General features: G+C 44.8%; 1 protein-coding gene and 10 non-coding genes across 11 annotated transcripts; 10 read left to right on the forward strand and 1 right to left on the reverse strand.

Moving 5' to 3' along the window:
* Positions 1-176: 176 nt before the first annotated feature.
* trnag-gcc (transfer RNA glycine (anticodon GCC)) lies at positions 177-247 on the forward strand. The gene has a single exon. It is a non-coding gene; the product is annotated as a tRNA-Gly (tRNA).
* Positions 248-979: 732 nt separating this feature from the next.
* On the forward strand, positions 980-1,050 carry trnag-gcc (transfer RNA glycine (anticodon GCC)). Its single transcript has one exon. It is a non-coding gene; the product is annotated as a tRNA-Gly (tRNA).
* A 329-nt stretch (positions 1,051-1,379) lies between these two features.
* trnaa-ggc (transfer RNA alanine (anticodon GGC)) lies at positions 1,380-1,450 on the forward strand. The gene has a single exon. It is a non-coding gene; the product is annotated as a tRNA-Ala (tRNA).
* Positions 1,451-1,755: 305 nt separating this feature from the next.
* Positions 1,756-1,826, forward strand: trnag-gcc (transfer RNA glycine (anticodon GCC)). The gene has a single exon. It is a non-coding gene; the product is annotated as a tRNA-Gly (tRNA).
* Positions 1,827-2,156: 330 nt separating this feature from the next.
* trnag-gcc (transfer RNA glycine (anticodon GCC)) lies at positions 2,157-2,227 on the forward strand. The gene has a single exon. It is a non-coding gene; the product is annotated as a tRNA-Gly (tRNA).
* Positions 2,228-3,366: 1,139 nt separating this feature from the next.
* On the reverse strand, positions 3,367-10,939 carry LOC137875196 (uncharacterized). The gene is made up of 10 exons (XM_068714230.1): positions 10,886-10,939; positions 8,837-9,535; positions 8,623-8,694; positions 8,453-8,524; positions 7,904-7,957; positions 7,698-7,805; positions 7,413-7,487; positions 6,211-7,321; positions 4,866-6,001; positions 3,367-4,588 (listed from the first exon to the last, which is right to left on the reverse strand). The coding sequence occupies exons 2-10, from the start codon at positions 9,528-9,530 to the stop codon at positions 3,537-3,539; spliced, it is 4,374 nt and encodes a 1,457-aa protein (XP_068570331.1). The 5' UTR covers positions 9,531-9,535; positions 10,886-10,939; the 3' UTR covers positions 3,367-3,536.
* Positions 10,940-13,108: 2,169 nt separating this feature from the next.
* On the forward strand, positions 13,109-13,179 carry trnag-gcc (transfer RNA glycine (anticodon GCC)). The gene has a single exon. It is a non-coding gene; the product is annotated as a tRNA-Gly (tRNA).
* A 707-nt stretch (positions 13,180-13,886) lies between these two features.
* trnag-gcc (transfer RNA glycine (anticodon GCC)) lies at positions 13,887-13,957 on the forward strand. The gene has a single exon. It is a non-coding gene; the product is annotated as a tRNA-Gly (tRNA).
* Positions 13,958-14,286: 329 nt separating this feature from the next.
* Positions 14,287-14,357, forward strand: trnaa-ggc (transfer RNA alanine (anticodon GGC)). Its single transcript has one exon. It is a non-coding gene; the product is annotated as a tRNA-Ala (tRNA).
* A 305-nt stretch (positions 14,358-14,662) lies between these two features.
* trnag-gcc (transfer RNA glycine (anticodon GCC)) lies at positions 14,663-14,733 on the forward strand. Its single transcript has one exon. It is a non-coding gene; the product is annotated as a tRNA-Gly (tRNA).
* A 330-nt stretch (positions 14,734-15,063) lies between these two features.
* Positions 15,064-15,134, forward strand: trnag-gcc (transfer RNA glycine (anticodon GCC)). The gene has a single exon. It is a non-coding gene; the product is annotated as a tRNA-Gly (tRNA).
* Positions 15,135-16,178: the final 1,044 nt, after the last annotated feature.

Consider the following 16,178-nt stretch of genomic DNA (forward strand, 5'->3'; position numbering starts at 1 on the left):
TGACATCCCCACTACGCAAAGTAGTCAAACACAGATGTTTCTGGTGGTCGATGTTGCGCAGACAATGTCAGTTTGGATTTTAGGCTGGTTTTGGCTTTTCATCGTTATCTCTTTGTCACTGTTGCTGCGCCAATCATTTCTCGTTTTTTTCGCCTTATCGGGTTGGAGTTATATCGGCATTGGTGGTTCAATGGTAGAATTCTCGCCTGCCACGCGGGAGATCCGGGTCCGATTCCCGGCCAATGCAGCAAGCTTTTACTGTGGTTACCCAATGGGTTACCATTCATGTAAGGGTTCTACGGGAATCATTTACACTGGGATGCAAAGGTGTACAATCACAAATGGGAATGGTTCGAGGTAAGTGCTATATTCTCGTTATTTGAAAACACTTTTTGTATTTGTGACATCCCGACTACGCAAAGTAGTCAAACACAGATGTTTTTGGTGGTCGATGTTGCGCAGACAATGTCAGTTTGGATTTTAGGCTGGTGTTGGCTTTTCATCATTATCTCTTTGTCACTGTTGCTGCTCCAATCATTTCTCGTTTTTTTCGCCTTCTCGGGTTGGTGTTAACTCAGCATTGGTGGTTCAATGGTAGAATTGTCGCCTACCATGCGGGAGTTCAGGGTCCGATTCCCGACCAATGCAGCAAGGTTTTACTGTGGTTACCCAATTGGTTACCATTCATGTAAGGGTTCTACGGGAATCATTTACACTGGGATGCAAAGGTGTACGAGCAAAAATGGGAATGGTTCGAGGTAAGTGCTATATTCTCGTGATTTGATAATACTTGTTGTATTCGTGACATCCCGACTACGCAAAGTAGTCAAACACAGATGTTTCTGGTGGTCGATGTTGCGCAGACAATGTCAATTTGGATTTTAGGCTGGTGTTGGCTTTTCATCATTATCTCTTTGTCAGTGTTGCTGCTCCATTCATTTCTCGTTTTTTTTCGCCTTCTCGGGTAGGTATTATATCAGCATTGGTGGTTCAATGGTAGAATTCTCGCCTGCCATGCGGGGGATCCGGGTCCGATTCCCGGCCAATGCAGCAAGGTTTTACTGTCGTACCCTATTGGTTACTATTCATGTAAGGGTTCTACGGGACTCATTTACACTGGGATGCAAAGGTGTACGAGCAAAAATGGGAATGGTTCGAGGTAAGTGCTATATTCTCGTGATTTGATAATACTTGTTGTATTCGTGCCATCCCGACTACGCAAAGTAGTCAAACACAGATGTTTCTGGTGGTCGATGTTGCGCAGACAATGTCAGTTTGGATTTTAGGCTGGTGTTGGCTTTTCATCGTTATCTTTTTGTCACTGTTGCTGCGCCAATCATTTCTCGTTTTTTTCTCCTTATCGGGTGGGAGTTATATCGGCATTGGTGGTTCAATGGTAGAATTTTTGCCTGGCACGCGGGAGATCTGGGTCCGATTCCCGGCCAATGCAGCAAGCTTTTACTGTGGTTACCCAATTGGTTACCGTTCATGTAAGGGTTCTACGGGACTCATTTACACTGGGATGCAAAGGTGTACGAGCAAAAATGGGAATGGTTCAAGCTAACACTTGTTGTCTTCGTGACATCCCAACTACGCAAAGTAGTCAAACACAGATGTTTCTGATGGTCGATGTTGCGCAGACAATGTCAGTTTGGATTTTAGGCTGGTGTTGGCTTTTCATCGTTATCTCTTTGTCACTGTTGCTGCGCCAATCATTTCTCGTTTTTTTCTCCTTATCGGGTGGGAGTTATATCGGCATTGGTGGTTCAATGGTAGAATTCTCGCCTGCCACGCGGGAGATCCGGTTCCGATTCCCGGCCAATGCAGTAAGCTTTTACTGTGGTTACCCAATTGGTTCCCATTCATGTAAGGGTTCTACGGGAATCATTTACACTGGGATGCAAAGGTGTACAATCACAAATGGGAATGGTTCGAGGTAAGTGCTATGTTCTCGTTATTTGAAAACACTTTTTGTATTTGTGACATCCCGACTACGCAAAGTAGTCAAACACAGATGTTTTTGGTGGTCGATGTTGCGCAGACAATGTCAGTTTGGATTTTAGGCTAGTGTTGGCTTTTCATCAATCTCTCTTTGTCACTGTTGCTGCTCCAATCATTTCTCGTTTTTTTCGCCTTCTCGGGTTGGTATTAACTCAGCATTGGTGATTCAATGGTAGAATTCTCGCCTGCCATGCGGGAGATCCGGGTCTGATTCCCGGCCAATGCAGCAAGGTTTTACTGTCGTACCCTATTGGTTACTATTCATGTAAGGGTTCTACGGGAATCATTTACACTGAGATACACAGGTGTTCGGGCAAAAATGCGAATGGTTCGAGGTAAGTGCTATATTCTCGTGATTTGGAAACACTTGTTGTATTCGTGACATCCCGACTACGCAAAGTAGTCAAACACAGATGTTTCTGGTGGTCGATGTTGCGCAGACAATGTCAGTTTGGATTTTAGGCTGGTGTTGGCTTTTCATCACTATCTCTTTGTCACTGTTGCTGCTCCATTCATTTCTCGTTTTTTTCGCCTTCTCGGGTAGGTGTTATATCAGCATTGGTGGTTAAATGGTAGAATTCTCGCCTGCCATGCGGGAGATCAGGGTCTGATTCCCGGCCAATGCAGCAAGGTTTTACTGTGGTTACCCAATTGGTTACCATTCATGTAAGGGTTCTACGGGAATCATTTACACTGGGATGCAAAGATGTACAAGCAAAAATGGGAATGGTTCGAGGTAACACTTGTTGTATTCGTGACATCCCGACTACGCAAAGTAGTCAAACACAGATGTTTCTGGTGGTCGATGTTGCGCAGACAATGTCAGTTTGGATTTTAGGCTGGTGTTGGCTTTTCATCGTTATCTCTTTGTCACTGTTGCTGCGCCAATCATTTCTCGTTTTTTTCTCCTTATCGGGTGGGAGTTATATCGGCATTGGTGGTTCAATGGTAGAATTCTCGCCTGCCACGCGGGGGCCAGTCGCGTATAGTTGGCATACGCTGACAGCCAATGAAATTGTAGCATTATTAACGCTGTCCAAGGTGCTCAAAGTCCACTTTCACAGTGCTGGTTTCAGCTCCTGGACGCAGGTTCGAGTCTCAGTTGGGGCAAAGCCACTCATCAATGATAAAGAGCTATTTATGAATCAAGAAATGTGTATCCAACTTTAACATTTACTGATTATCACTAGATTGTAGTGGCAGACATATTATCAAGTGCATGATTTATTTATGGCTATTAACCTATTATATTGCAGTTTTCCTAATTATGAACATTTAAATTGCAATCACTTAATTACTTCAATTAAATATTTATTTACTGTTCACTATAATGATTCACTTATTAATGAGACATGTAAACATTAGTGAACAAAATATATTTATTAAACACAACAGGGACAGTAAATGTTGAACACAGAGCCCATAGTGCAAGATCACAAATACACAACACAAATATGTACAACAAATATAATAATAAATCCAGTAAAAAATGAGCAAATATATACAGTATATACACGACAAAACACTCATGTCTCTTATTTTCCCTTTTCAACCTCCCATCTCTTTTTTTCTGTCTCATAAAAAGGAGACCTCTGGAACTCAGTCCAGGTCATCTGCTTCTCCATGCCCTGGTCTTTGTAAAAGGAAAAGACTTTACCAGGGCAGTAAATGTACTTCCCTGTTAGTCCAGGGAACCCCGTATGAACATGAGGACTGTTTGGGCCCTGCTTCAGTTCCATCTTACAGAATCCGCACTTACGACCTGTGGGCTTGGATTCAGTCCTCTTCCTCTTCTGCTGTCCTCTCTCCTCCACCCTTTTCCTTGTTGCATCCAGTTCCAGCTGAAAGAACTTTGTCTCTGCAAAGTCGACAAAGGGCATTCTTGGGTTTGTCAGACCGTCTGCACCATAAACTTTAAAAACTTTCGTGGAGCAGTAAAAGTATCTGACAGGGCCCTGCTGGAAGAAGAAGTGGATAGAAGAACCATCATTCTCATACCTGGACTTTGGCTGACCACAAGAAAGACACCTTTTTGTCTGGGTCTTTTTTTCCTTTGACTGTTGTTGTTGTTGTTGTTGTTGTTGCTGCTGCTGTTTCTCCATGATGTTTCGTACCATTTCCTCAATGGAGGCTTGAGTCAGGGTCTGAACAGGTGGAGGCGGGTTAATGACTGCAACGGGCATGGTCACAACTGGCACACTGGTGGTCTCACTGCCCTCTGTCAGAGAGTGCCAGAGTTCCTGCCTCTCTTGCAGTTTTTCTGGGCTGATGTTCAAAGATGAGCTGGTGTTTAATAATTTGCTCAGGTGCTTTACATACAGTGAGATGTGCAATTTTGTTGTTGGGTGGAGCATGCTGTTGGGGTCTGTACAGGAGTTGTGAACTAGAGCAGCATAGTCCTGGTCCACAAGCCTGAGCATGTCCTTCTGCCCACGGTGAATATTGAGCAGGTTGTCGATGGCTGCCTTCATGGGGGCCGGCCATCGCTTGTGGTCCAACACAAAAACTCTCCCTCCTGTCTTCACAGGTCCAGTGCGGGCGCCAGTTGGTGAGGACAGCAGGGGCAGAGACGGCCAACGTGTGGTTTCTATAAAAACAAAAGACAGAGTACAATAAGACATTCTGACCTACAGAAGGGAAAAGCCCTAATTCATACACTTGTATGGGTGAAAACACACTTTCCGCTTTTAGATAAATGGCTGACTGGTATGTTTTTGTACATGTTTTCAATTGCACAATATTGTCACATCGCGTAAAAAAGGAAAAGTGAATCATCCATTACGCTTGTCATTAAATATGAATAAAATCAAGTTACTACCAACTGAAGTCTGGTGCACTACTTTGTCTGTCTGTTAGATGTTTACCTGTTGTAGTGGGATTCACTTCTGGTTTGGCAGCAGAATCAGCAGCAGGGCATGGAGAAAACTGAAGCAACTTGGGCGGTGCCATTGAGGATGACTGAGGAAGCGCAGTCTGGGCAGCGGGCGGGCCGCTTTGAGGAGGTGAATTCTGGGCCTGGGCGGAGTCTGTCTTGCTCCTGTGCTTGTCCCAGTCTAGAAGAACTGGGCGGCAACCAGGCTCAACGTATTCCAGGCCAAACTTCTCTCCAGTGTCTCTACCAGTGAGATGAAAAGCTGGATACTTGACCTGCCCCAACACCCGTTCAGAGACCGCGTTGAGCTGTGCAATCAATGCCGGATCAAAGACAGCTGGGAGGTGAACGCCTGGCTGCTTCAAGTCCACCAGGCGCTGGTAGTTCCACCGTGCCACCCCAGTCATCCCCTGAGCTTGAAACAGCTCTGTGGAAACACGTGTTCCAGTGACCCACTGAGCCTGGTGGAAGTGATAGCCCTCCTGCTGAGACGTGCCTCTGATGGGGATCCAAACAGGAACTTTGGCCCCTTCACCCTGCATATGGTTCAGCTGCAGTGTTCCTCCATACCTGTACAAAGTCCCTCCTTCCACCACAGGATCACTCAGGCAACTTCGCAGGATGTGCACCCGCTGAATCCGCCATGCCTTCAGCATTGAGGGCTTGAAGAGAGGAGTGCCATTTGGATCACTCGCAAGGTGAAACTGCTGGAAAACTCCCTCAACCCTCTTGATGAGCTCCTCAGGCTGTGGAATCCTGGTCCTGCAGTGCTCGCGAATGTGGAGCTTGGTTGGGTTGGCAGGCTGAATTCCACAGAAGGCATATGCAGCTTTAAGCCTCTGCAGGTCTTCCTGATCCACCACAGAAAAAGCTGCAGACAGGAACTGAGCAAAAGAGCTGTACAGGGCATGATGCTCTGACACACACTCACGGAGGAACCGCCTCATGCAGTGGAATAAGTCCAGCTTGATAGTTATGTTTGCACTGAAGTGGGATCTTGATGCACAGGTGTTCAGCAGGTTACCAGAAGTGGCCCCGGCAACAATGGCATCAGTTGTTCTCCAAGAATCCCAGTTCAGATGCTCTCCTGCAAACGATTCAGCCACCTTAAATGCTGCACAGCAATCCCTGAAAGAAAAAATATAGACAAAGTATAGCCATGAATGTTAAAGTAGTCATATCAACCACCATGTGTAGTCCAGTGTATATGGTCGTCACAATAAAATGAATGCAAAGGGATTTTCTGTCATCAAACTGGAAATATGAAAAGCAATGTAAGTGTGATTCTGAGCTGTTTGTGTCACCAATGATGGTAAAAAGTACTGATTATAATTTACCTGTCTACCCACTGGTATTGTGCCTTCTCTATGCCTGCAGTGCTGTAGCGCTGTGCTAGTCCCTCGTACATGGGCTTCAGGGACTTCTCTGTCTCCGACTGCACCATCACCCATGAAAGGATCATCCAGTTCTCATTCATGACCGCATACGAGGACATGGTGCCGGATGAAAAGGTGACCTTCCTCGCAACTTTGCGTGTGTGGTCTGAGCGGAGAGCCTGTCCAAAGGTGCCCTGCAGGAGTTTTTTTATGGCACTCTCCTGGTGTTGGTACTCGTGCAGCAGGCAGTCGGTCAGGTAGTGAGCAGACACAGAGATCCCGTTCCAGCCAACTGGATCAGCGTACTCTCCGAAGGGAGCTGGCTTGGTTTCCTGCCTGATGAACTGAGTGATGGTTCTTTGGTCGTACTTTCCTGCCTCAGCATCCATGATGTTTTGGCAGCTGAGGAGGTAGGCCAGGTGAGCACGTTCAAATTTCAGGTGCATCATCTCCATGATCTGCTTTGCCATGTCGGTGGGTGAGTTGCCTGTCCGCCTGAGCTCGTCCATGACCGATTTACAAATGGCCTTCTTGTAGGTCAGTACTGCTGGCAACAGGTTTGTGAACCTCTTTGGGAGTTTGTCCAGCCACACTGGGTTGTCAGCGTACCACCTCTTCCTGCACACTTTGCAGCACAGCCTGGATGACAACAGGTAGTACTGTCCAGTGACACCGACAATCGCACGAGGTCTACCAACACCTGCAGAGACAACTTGAGGCCGGGCACAACCTTCAATGCACGGCAGAGTGTAATTGTTCCTCAGTCTAGCCATCAAGTTCTCATTCTCTGGCTTCCATATGAAGAAGGGATGGAGCTGAAAGTACTTTGGGGAAGGAAGATCTGAGACGCTGTCAATTAATTCTGGCTGGGGAGGGAGACGCCACAATGACACCATCTTCATGAGGTTGCGCACAGGAAAGGAGCCCGGCCAGAGACCCATGGATTCCAGCTCTGTCTTCATCCAGATCCTCTGCTGCTGTGAACAGGTCCACTGGCTGACTTCCTGGTCGTAGCCAGGGAGCTGTGGAGGAGGACGGGTGGGCACAGCTAACGGCCTGGGTAATGGCTCACCTAGTCAGACAAGAATAAACAGGGCTAATTAGTACCATTTTGGTGCGACTTGATTTAATCTTTTTGCCATGAAACACATTCTAATACTAACGTTGATCTCTCTGTGCAGGTGACAGTTGACCGGGCTCTGCAGACGTCTCAGGAGAAATCCGGGGGGCCTCTGACACTATAGAGAATATTAAACATGTTATTATTATTATTGACAGTAACATGAAGCAAGAATGTAACATGACATCTACACTGTAGTGTAGATGTCATGTTACTGTATACAGTGCAGCAGTAAGTCTAAAACAGACTTTAAAGAATTAACAACAGTATTGATGGACACTACATATGGATATTTTTAAGATGCAAATACAGGTCAAATAATGCACACCAGGAACTGTGACAGTCGCTTCTGTTGATGGACGAGCCGGTCCTTCTGGCAGCAGACACATGAGCTCCTGGGGAACAGGCACCGGTCTCTTCACAGTTAGAGCGGCGGCTGCAAGGAGAGAAGGATCACAAACCAGAACCAATGCTTTATAACGGATATGAGCACAGTGAATATGACGGATATCTTTAAACGTTAGATGCATTTACCATCTACTTGTGAACCCTTCAGAGGAGTTGGTGCAGCCAGTGCAGCAGATGGTTCTACAACAGAAAAAAACATGTCAGTCATTTATATTTTGACAACATACAAACACTACTGTTAGTATGGTTACTTCACCTGCCTTTCTCAGCCTTATCCAATGAAACAGACTGTTTCTCACATTAATATATAAAGAATATACTTCATTCATACACGTGTGTTTATGTTTCGATGGGTTAATATTCAGTATGATGTAACCTAGGCAAGTGAAGCAACATGGCACACTTCAAACACATGCATTCAGGTGTTAGTAACACAGAAGTTTCACATGCATACATATTTTTTCTTTTTATCCATATAAGAAAACAAAAAGTGATACGTACCCTCATCATGACTGGTATCAATTCATAGTCACTAGGACAACAAGTAGAACACCAAAACACAAACAGGACCAGAACATGGTCAACATGAGAACGGCTCAAGTCATGCTTCATGTGGGATAAGAATTCATGGTCCCAGGGCTGTCAGTTGACGGCAGAACGTTTTTGGTGAAAAACCTCTTTTTCTTCCTGAAGCCTGCTGTTGTCTGGCTGTAGATGATGATGATGACGATGATGATGCAGAAACAGCTGTTAAACACAAACAAAAAATATATCATATATACTGAATAGAATACATCTTCAGGTGGTAGAAACAAAGAAACAAAAGACAGCAACTGTTTACTCACAGCACTGCACTTGTTGCTTTGAAGGAGAGATACTCAGCATCCCTCTCTCCAGCTCTTCATCTTCATCCATCACTGAGATGCAAACAGACAAGAATCAGAATGTCATTAAATGAATATCTTCTTGTACGTGGGCGGGTATGACTTAAATGACTGGAATGATGGTGTGTATGACAGCGTGTACATCTCTCTAAAACAAACAGGAAACCAGACCCACCCATGGCTTCAGCAGGAGCAGGTGAACGTTGTGTCATCACAGAGGAGCCAGAGGGTGGATGCAGCTTCTTCTGGAGGTACACCTGGAGTTTCTGCATCTTCGTCCCTGGAGCACAGCTTTTCTTTAGTATAAAAGATGCATAGCCATCACCTCTGCTGTGCCAAATCTCTCTCCAGGTGTTGTTGGCACGAGAGCCAAAACCAACCAGCTGGTCATCCTCCGATGCTGCTGCTGCTGTCACAGCTGGCTTTTGTTCCTCATAGCTGAGAAGAGACTGGATTTCTTGAAAGCTGAGGGAATAGCTCACAAATGACAGCAGGCTGTCCTTGCTGTGCCCCGCTGCCATGAACACTCCTGCAGCCTCCTCCTTTTGCTGGTTCCTGATTAGGTAGATGGTGTACCCAATGTCATTCTCCAGGAGCCAGCGGAAGGACTTGCCCTTGTACTTCCCAAACTGCAGGATGTAGTCTCCAGTCACCTCAGTTCTATCTGAGGCATCCCCTCCTCTCTGGCGGACCACAGTCAGAGCATTCTGTCTGACCAGCTCCTCCTTCACAGCTGCAGACTTGTCCTGTAGAGACGGGTTGTCTTTGAGGACTTTGGCTGCATCAGTCGGATCCTGACGGAGAAATCCCAGTGGTCCCTTACGGAACGTAACCGTCATTCTCCCAGGGAAAAAAAACTGTTTGTGCATTTTACCTGTAATGACAAAGAGTAGAATATATGAATAAGTCTATTACTACCTTATGGACAGCCATTGTTTTCATAACAGATGTTAATAGATAGGGTTTAGGAGGTTAGTATATCAGCCTAACATGTGATGTTGTTGATCATGTGTGGACCTTCAGTGCCTGTTCCTGTCAATTTGACATGAACTCTGTGCTTGTTGAGTCAGCGATTGATTTACACTTCAATGGCAGACCCCCTGTGGGTGAAAGCCTTTGAACGACTGATGGAAAAGAACTTGGGAGGTGAAGGAAGCTCAGCCTAGTGGGGAGTCACACCTTCATTTACGACCCCCGGTCATGTGACTGAAGTAACAATGAAGTGTGAAGTGTCTTATCAAGAAATGCTCGGAACTCAATTCACCTTTTCACCCTCCCAAACAAACATGCAATAGAGATTATACGATGTAATAAACAACAACATCATCATATTCTGGTGATCTCTGATTTTAACAGTGATGGAGAAAGTATATAGGCCTTGTACTTCAGTAAAAAAAATAATATTATTATTAATACCACTACATGGTGTAAATACTCTTTTACAAGTAAAAGTCCTGCATTTAAATCGTACTTACTCAAAGTCTTACTTAAGTAAAAGTACAAAAAATAAACTCATAATGCAGAATAATATACATTATATTATAGTATTATAATTATTGAGGTATTAATGTGTTCATCACTTTAATGACTTGATATACTGCTGGTAGTGTAATCTGTAATAACACATCATCATTTATTAGTTGAGTATATTTTGTCTGATGTCCTATCTGCTAAGTAACTAGTAACTAATGTCAAACAGTGGAGCAGTTAATGTACGTAACTATGAACTACGTGCATTAATGACGATACGTGACGTGATCCAACGGAGACGTGCGTGTTTATTTAACGTTACGTGATTCAAATGAAGCACCGGGTCCGGTCATAGCTCGTTGTTTTTTCGTTACGTGTATGTAAAGTAACAGAGTATATCTAACGTTCACCTTAACCTTAACCTTAACCGGCCGCTGGTCAGCCTCTATATTCATCGGACAGCAGTAAATGCTAACCTATATATTTGAATGCACGTTCGTATTAACTTGTGGTAATTTCGGCCAAAAAAACACAACAAAGTCGGACATGAATGAACCGGTATGAACCGTTAACGGCTTCAGGTTACGTTACGTTAGCATGTAAGGTAACAAACTCATACAGAAGTCCGACTTCAACACAATAACACTGAAGAAAGACGACTCACTTTATCTTTTTAGCGTTCAAGTGAATGTCAGACAGCCCAGACTAATTATAATGACATTTTAATTCATTGCTATTCATCTTAATGACTTACCGTTTAACGTAGCGTCCACACAGCGAAGAGTTCTAGGAAAATGCGGGAGGTCGATGCTCTTTCCAGGCTGCGACTGACTGACAAACACCGGAGAAAGTCTGTCACTCGCGAAACGGCTCCAAAGCGCAACTAGCGGCCAGCCGAACACATTACGTCCTTTTGGCTCCACAGCGCTGCTGATGGCCAAAAATATATTACATCCGTACTGGTTTAGGACTACCATTGAAAATGAATGGGAAACGGTTTAGGGACTTTTAGCTAAAGAATCCCCGGGTGCCGCGCGGGAGATCCGGGTCCGATTCCCGGCCAATGCAGTAAGCTTTTACTGTGGTTACCCAATTGGTTACCATTCATGTAAGGGTTCTACGGGAATCATTTACACTGGGATACACAGGTGTTCGAGCAAAAATGCGAATGGTTCGAGGTAAGTGCTATATTCTCGTGATTTGGAAACACTTGTTGTATTCGTGACATCCCGACTACGCAAAGTAGTCAAACACAGATGTTTCTGGTGGTCGATGTTGCGCAGACAATGTCAGTTTGGATTTTAGGCTGGTGTTGGCTTTTCATCATTATCTCTTTGTCACTGTTGCTGCTCCATTCATTTCTCGTTTTTTTTCGCCTTCTCAGGTAGGTATTATATCAGCATTGGTGGTTCAATGGTAGAATTCTCGCCTGCCATGTGGGAGATCCGAGTCCGATTACCGGCCAATGCAGCAAGGTTTTACTGTCGTACCCTATTGGTTACTATTCATGTAAGGGTTCTACGGGACTCATTTACACTGGGATGCAAAGGTGTACGAGCAAAAATGGGAATGGTTCGAGGTAAGTGCTATGTTCTCGTTATTTGAAAACACTTTTTGTATTTGTGACATCCCGACTACGCAAAGTAGTCAAACACAGATGTTTTTGGTGGTCGATGTTGCGCAGACAATGTCAGTTTGGATTTTAGGCTGGTTTTGGCTTTTCATCGTTATCTCTTTGTCACTGTTGCTGCGCCAATCATTTCTCATTTTTTTCGCCTTATCGGGTTGGAGTTATATTGGCATTGGTGGTTCAATGGTAGAATTCTCACCTGCTGCGCGGGAGATCTGGGTCCGATTCCCGGCCAATGCAGCATGCCTTTACTGTGGTTACCCAATTGGTTACCATTCATGTAAGGGTTCTACGGGAATCATTTACACTGGGATACACAGGTGTTCGAGCAAAAATGCGAATGGTTCGAGGTAAGTGCTATATTCTCGTGATTTGGAAACACTTGTTGTATTCGTGACATCCCGACTACGCAAAGTAGTCAAACACAGATGTTTCTGGTGGTCGATGTTGCGCAGACAATGTCAGTTTGGATTTTAGGCTGGTGTTGGCTTTTCATCACTATCTCTTTGTCACTGTTGCTGCTCCATTCATTTCTCGTTTTTTTCGCCTTCTCGGGTAGGTGTTATATCAGCATTGGTGGTTAAATGGTAGAATTCTCGCCTGCCATGCGGGAGATCAGGGTCTGATTCCCGGCCAATGCTGCAAGGTTTTACTGTGGTTACCCAATTGGTTACCATTCATGTAAGGGTTCTACGGGAATCATTTACACTGGGATGCAAAGGTGTACAAGCAAAAATGGGAATGGTTCGAGGTAACACTTGTTGTATTCGTGCCATCCCGACTACGCAAAGTAGTCAAACACAGATGTTTCTGGTGGTCGATGTTGCGCAGACAATGTCAGTTTGGATTTTAGGCTGGTGTTGGCTTTTCATCGTTATCTTTTTGTCACTGTTGCTGCGCCAATCATTTCTCGTTTTTTTCTCCTTATCGGGTGGGAGTTATATCGTCACTGGTGGTTCAATGGTAGAATTTTCGCCTGCCACGCGGGAGATCTGGGTCCGATTCCCGGCCAATGCAGCAAGCTTTTACTGTGGTTACCCAATTGGTTACCGTTCATGTAAGGGTTCTACGGGACTCATTTACACTGGGATGCAAAGGTGTACGAGCAAAAATGGGAATGGTTCGAGGTAAGTGCTATGTTCTCGTGATTTGATAATACTTGTTGTATTCATGACATCCCGACTACACAAAGTAGTCAAACACAGATGTTTCTGGTGGTCGATGTTGCGCAGACAATGTCAGTTTGGATTTTAGGCTGGTGTTGGCTTTTCATCGTTATCTCTTTGTCACTGTTGCTGCGCCAATCATTTCTCGTTTTTTTCTCCTTATCGGGTGGGAGTTATATCGGCATTGGTGGTTCAATGGTAGAATTCTCGCCTGCCACGCGGGAGATCAGGGTCCGATTCCCGGCCAATGCAGCAAGCTTTTACTGTGGTTACCCAATTGGTTACCATTCATGTAAGGGTTCTACGGGAATCATTTACACTGGGATGCAAAGGTGTACAATCACAAATGGGAATGGTTCGAGGTAAGTGCTATATTCTCGTTATTTGAAAACACTTTTTGTATTTGTGACATCCCGACTACGCAAAGTAGTCAAACACAGATGTTTCTGGTGGTCGATGTTGCGCAGACAATGTCAGTTTGGATTTTAGGCTGGTGTTGGCTTTTCATCATTATCTCTTTGTCACTGTTGCTGCTCAAATCATTTCTCGTTTTTTTCGCCTTCTCGGGTTGGTGTTACCTCAGCATTGGTGGTTCAATGGTAGAATTCTCGCCTGCCATGCGGGAGATCAGGGTCTGATTCCCAGCCAATGCAGCAAGGTTTTACTGTGGTTACCCAATTGGTTACCATTCATGTAAGGGTTCTACGGTAATCATTTACACTGGGATGCAAAGGTGTACAAGCAAAAATGGGAATGGTTCGAGGTAACACTTGTTGTATTCGTGACATCCCGACTACGCAAAGTAGTCAAACACAGATGTTTCTGGTGGTCGATGTTGCGCAGAGAATGTCAGTTTGGATTTTAGGCTGGTGTTGGCTTTTCATCGTTATCTCTTTGTCAGTGTTGCTGCTCCATTCATTTCTCGTTTTTTTTCGCCTTCTCGGGTAGGTATTATATCAGCATTGGTGGTTCAATGGTAGAATTCTCGCCTGCCATGCGGGGGATCCGGGTCCGATTCCCGGCCAATGCAGCAAGGTTTTACTGTCGTACCCTATTGGTTACTATTCATGTAAGGGTTCTACGGGACTCATTTACACTGGGATGCAAAGGTGTACGAGCAAAAATGGGAATGGTTCGAGGTAAGTGCTATATTCTCGTGATTTGATAATACTTGTTGTATTCGTGCCATCCCGACTACGCAAAGTAGTCAAACACAGATGTTTCTGGTGGTCGATGTTGCGCAGACAATGTCAGTTTGGATTTTAGGCTGGTGTTGGCTTTTCATCGTTATCTTTTTGTCACTGTTGCTGCGCCAATCATTTCTCGTTTTTTTCTCCTTATCGGGTGGGAGTTATATCGGCATTGGTGGTTCAATGGTAGAATTTTTGCCTGGCACGCGGGAGATCTGGGTCCGATTCCCGGCCAATGCAGCAAGCTTTTACTGTGGTTACCCAATTGGTTACCGTTCATGTAAGGGTTCTACGGGACTCATTTACACTGGGATGCAAAGGTGTACGAGCAAAAATGGGAATGGTTCAAGCTAACACTTGTTGTCTTCGTGACATCCCAACTACGCAAAGTAGTCAAACACAGATGTTTCTGATGGTCGATGTTGCGCAGACAATGTCAGTTTGGATTTTAGGCTGGTGTTGGCTTTTCATCGTTATCTCTTTGTCACTGTTGCTGCGCCAATCATTTCTCGTTTTTTTCTCCTTATCGGGTGGGAGTTATATCGGCATTGGTGGTTCAATGGTAGAATTCTCGCCTGCCACGCGGGAGATCCGGTTCCGATTCCCGGCCAATGCAGTAAGCTTTTACTGTGGTTACCCAATTGGTTCCCATTCATGTAAGGGTTCTACGGGAATCATTTACACTGGGATGCAAAGGTGTACAATCACAAATGGGAATGGTTCGAGGTAAGTGCTATGTTCTCGTTATTTGAAAACACTTTTTGTATTTGTGACATCCCGACTACGCAAAGTAGTCAAACACAGATGTTTTTGGTGGTCGATGTTGCGCAGACAATGTCAGTTTGGATTTTAGGCTAGTGTTGGCTTTTCATCAATCTCTCTTTGTCACTGTTGCTGCTCCAATCATTTCTCGTTTTTTTCGCCTTCTCGGGTTGGTATTAACTCAGCATTGGTGATTCAATGGTAGAATTCTCGCCTGCCATGCGGGAGATCCGGGTCTGATTCCCGGCCAATGCAGCAAGGTTTTACTGTCGTACCCTATTGGTTACTATTCATGTAAGGGTTCTACGGGAATCATTTACACTGAGATACACAGGTGTTCGGGCAAAAATGCGAATGGTTCGAGGTAAGTGCTATATTCTCGTGATTTGGAAACACTTGTTGTATTCGTGACATCCCGACTACGCAAAGTAGTCAAACACAGATGTTTCTGGTGGTCGATGTTGCGCAGACAATGTCAGTTTGGATTTTAGGCTGGTGTTGGCTTTTCATCATTATCTCTTTGTCACTGTTGCTGCTCCATTCATTTCTCGTTTTTTTTCGCCTTCTCAGGTAGGTATTATATCAGCATTGGTGGTTCAATGGTAGAATTCTCGCCTGCCATGTGGGAGATCCGAGTCCGATTACCGGCCAATGCAGCAAGGTTTTACTGTCGTACCCTATTGGTTACTATTCATGTAAGGGTTCTACGGGACTCATTTACACTGGGATGCAAAGGTGTACGAGCAAAAATGGGAATGGTTCGAGGTAAGTGCTATGTTCTCGTTATTTGAAAACACTTTTTGTATTTGTGACATCCCGACTACGCAAAGTAGTCAAACACAGATGTTTTTGGTGGTCGATGTTGCGCAGACAATGTCAGTTTGGATTTTAGGCTGGTTTTGGCTTTTCATCGTTATCTCTTTGTCACTGTTGCTGCGCCAATCATTTCTCATTTTTTTCGCCTTATCGGGTTGGAGTTATATTGGCATTGGTGGTTCAATGGTAGAATTCTCACCTGCTGCGCGGGAGATCTGGGTCCGATTCCCGGCCAATGCAGCATGCCTTTACTGTGGTTACCCAATTGGTTACCATTCATGTAAGGGTTCTACGGGAATCATTTACACTGGGATACACAGGTGTTCGAGCAAAAATGCGAATGGTTCGAGGTAAGTGCTATATTCTCGTGATTTGGAAACACTTGTTGTATTCGTGACATCCCGACTACGCAAAGTAGTCAAACACAGATGTTTCTGGTGGTCGATGTTGCGCAGACAATGTCAGTTTGGATTTTAGGCTGGT

Source organism: Cebidichthys violaceus, unplaced genomic scaffold (genome assembly GCF_023349555.1).
Source record: "Cebidichthys violaceus isolate CVI_PGR_0920_01 unplaced genomic scaffold, fCebVio1.0.p SCAF_2, whole genome shotgun sequence".
Taxonomy (NCBI): Eukaryota; Metazoa; Chordata; class Actinopteri; order Perciformes; family Stichaeidae; genus Cebidichthys; species Cebidichthys violaceus.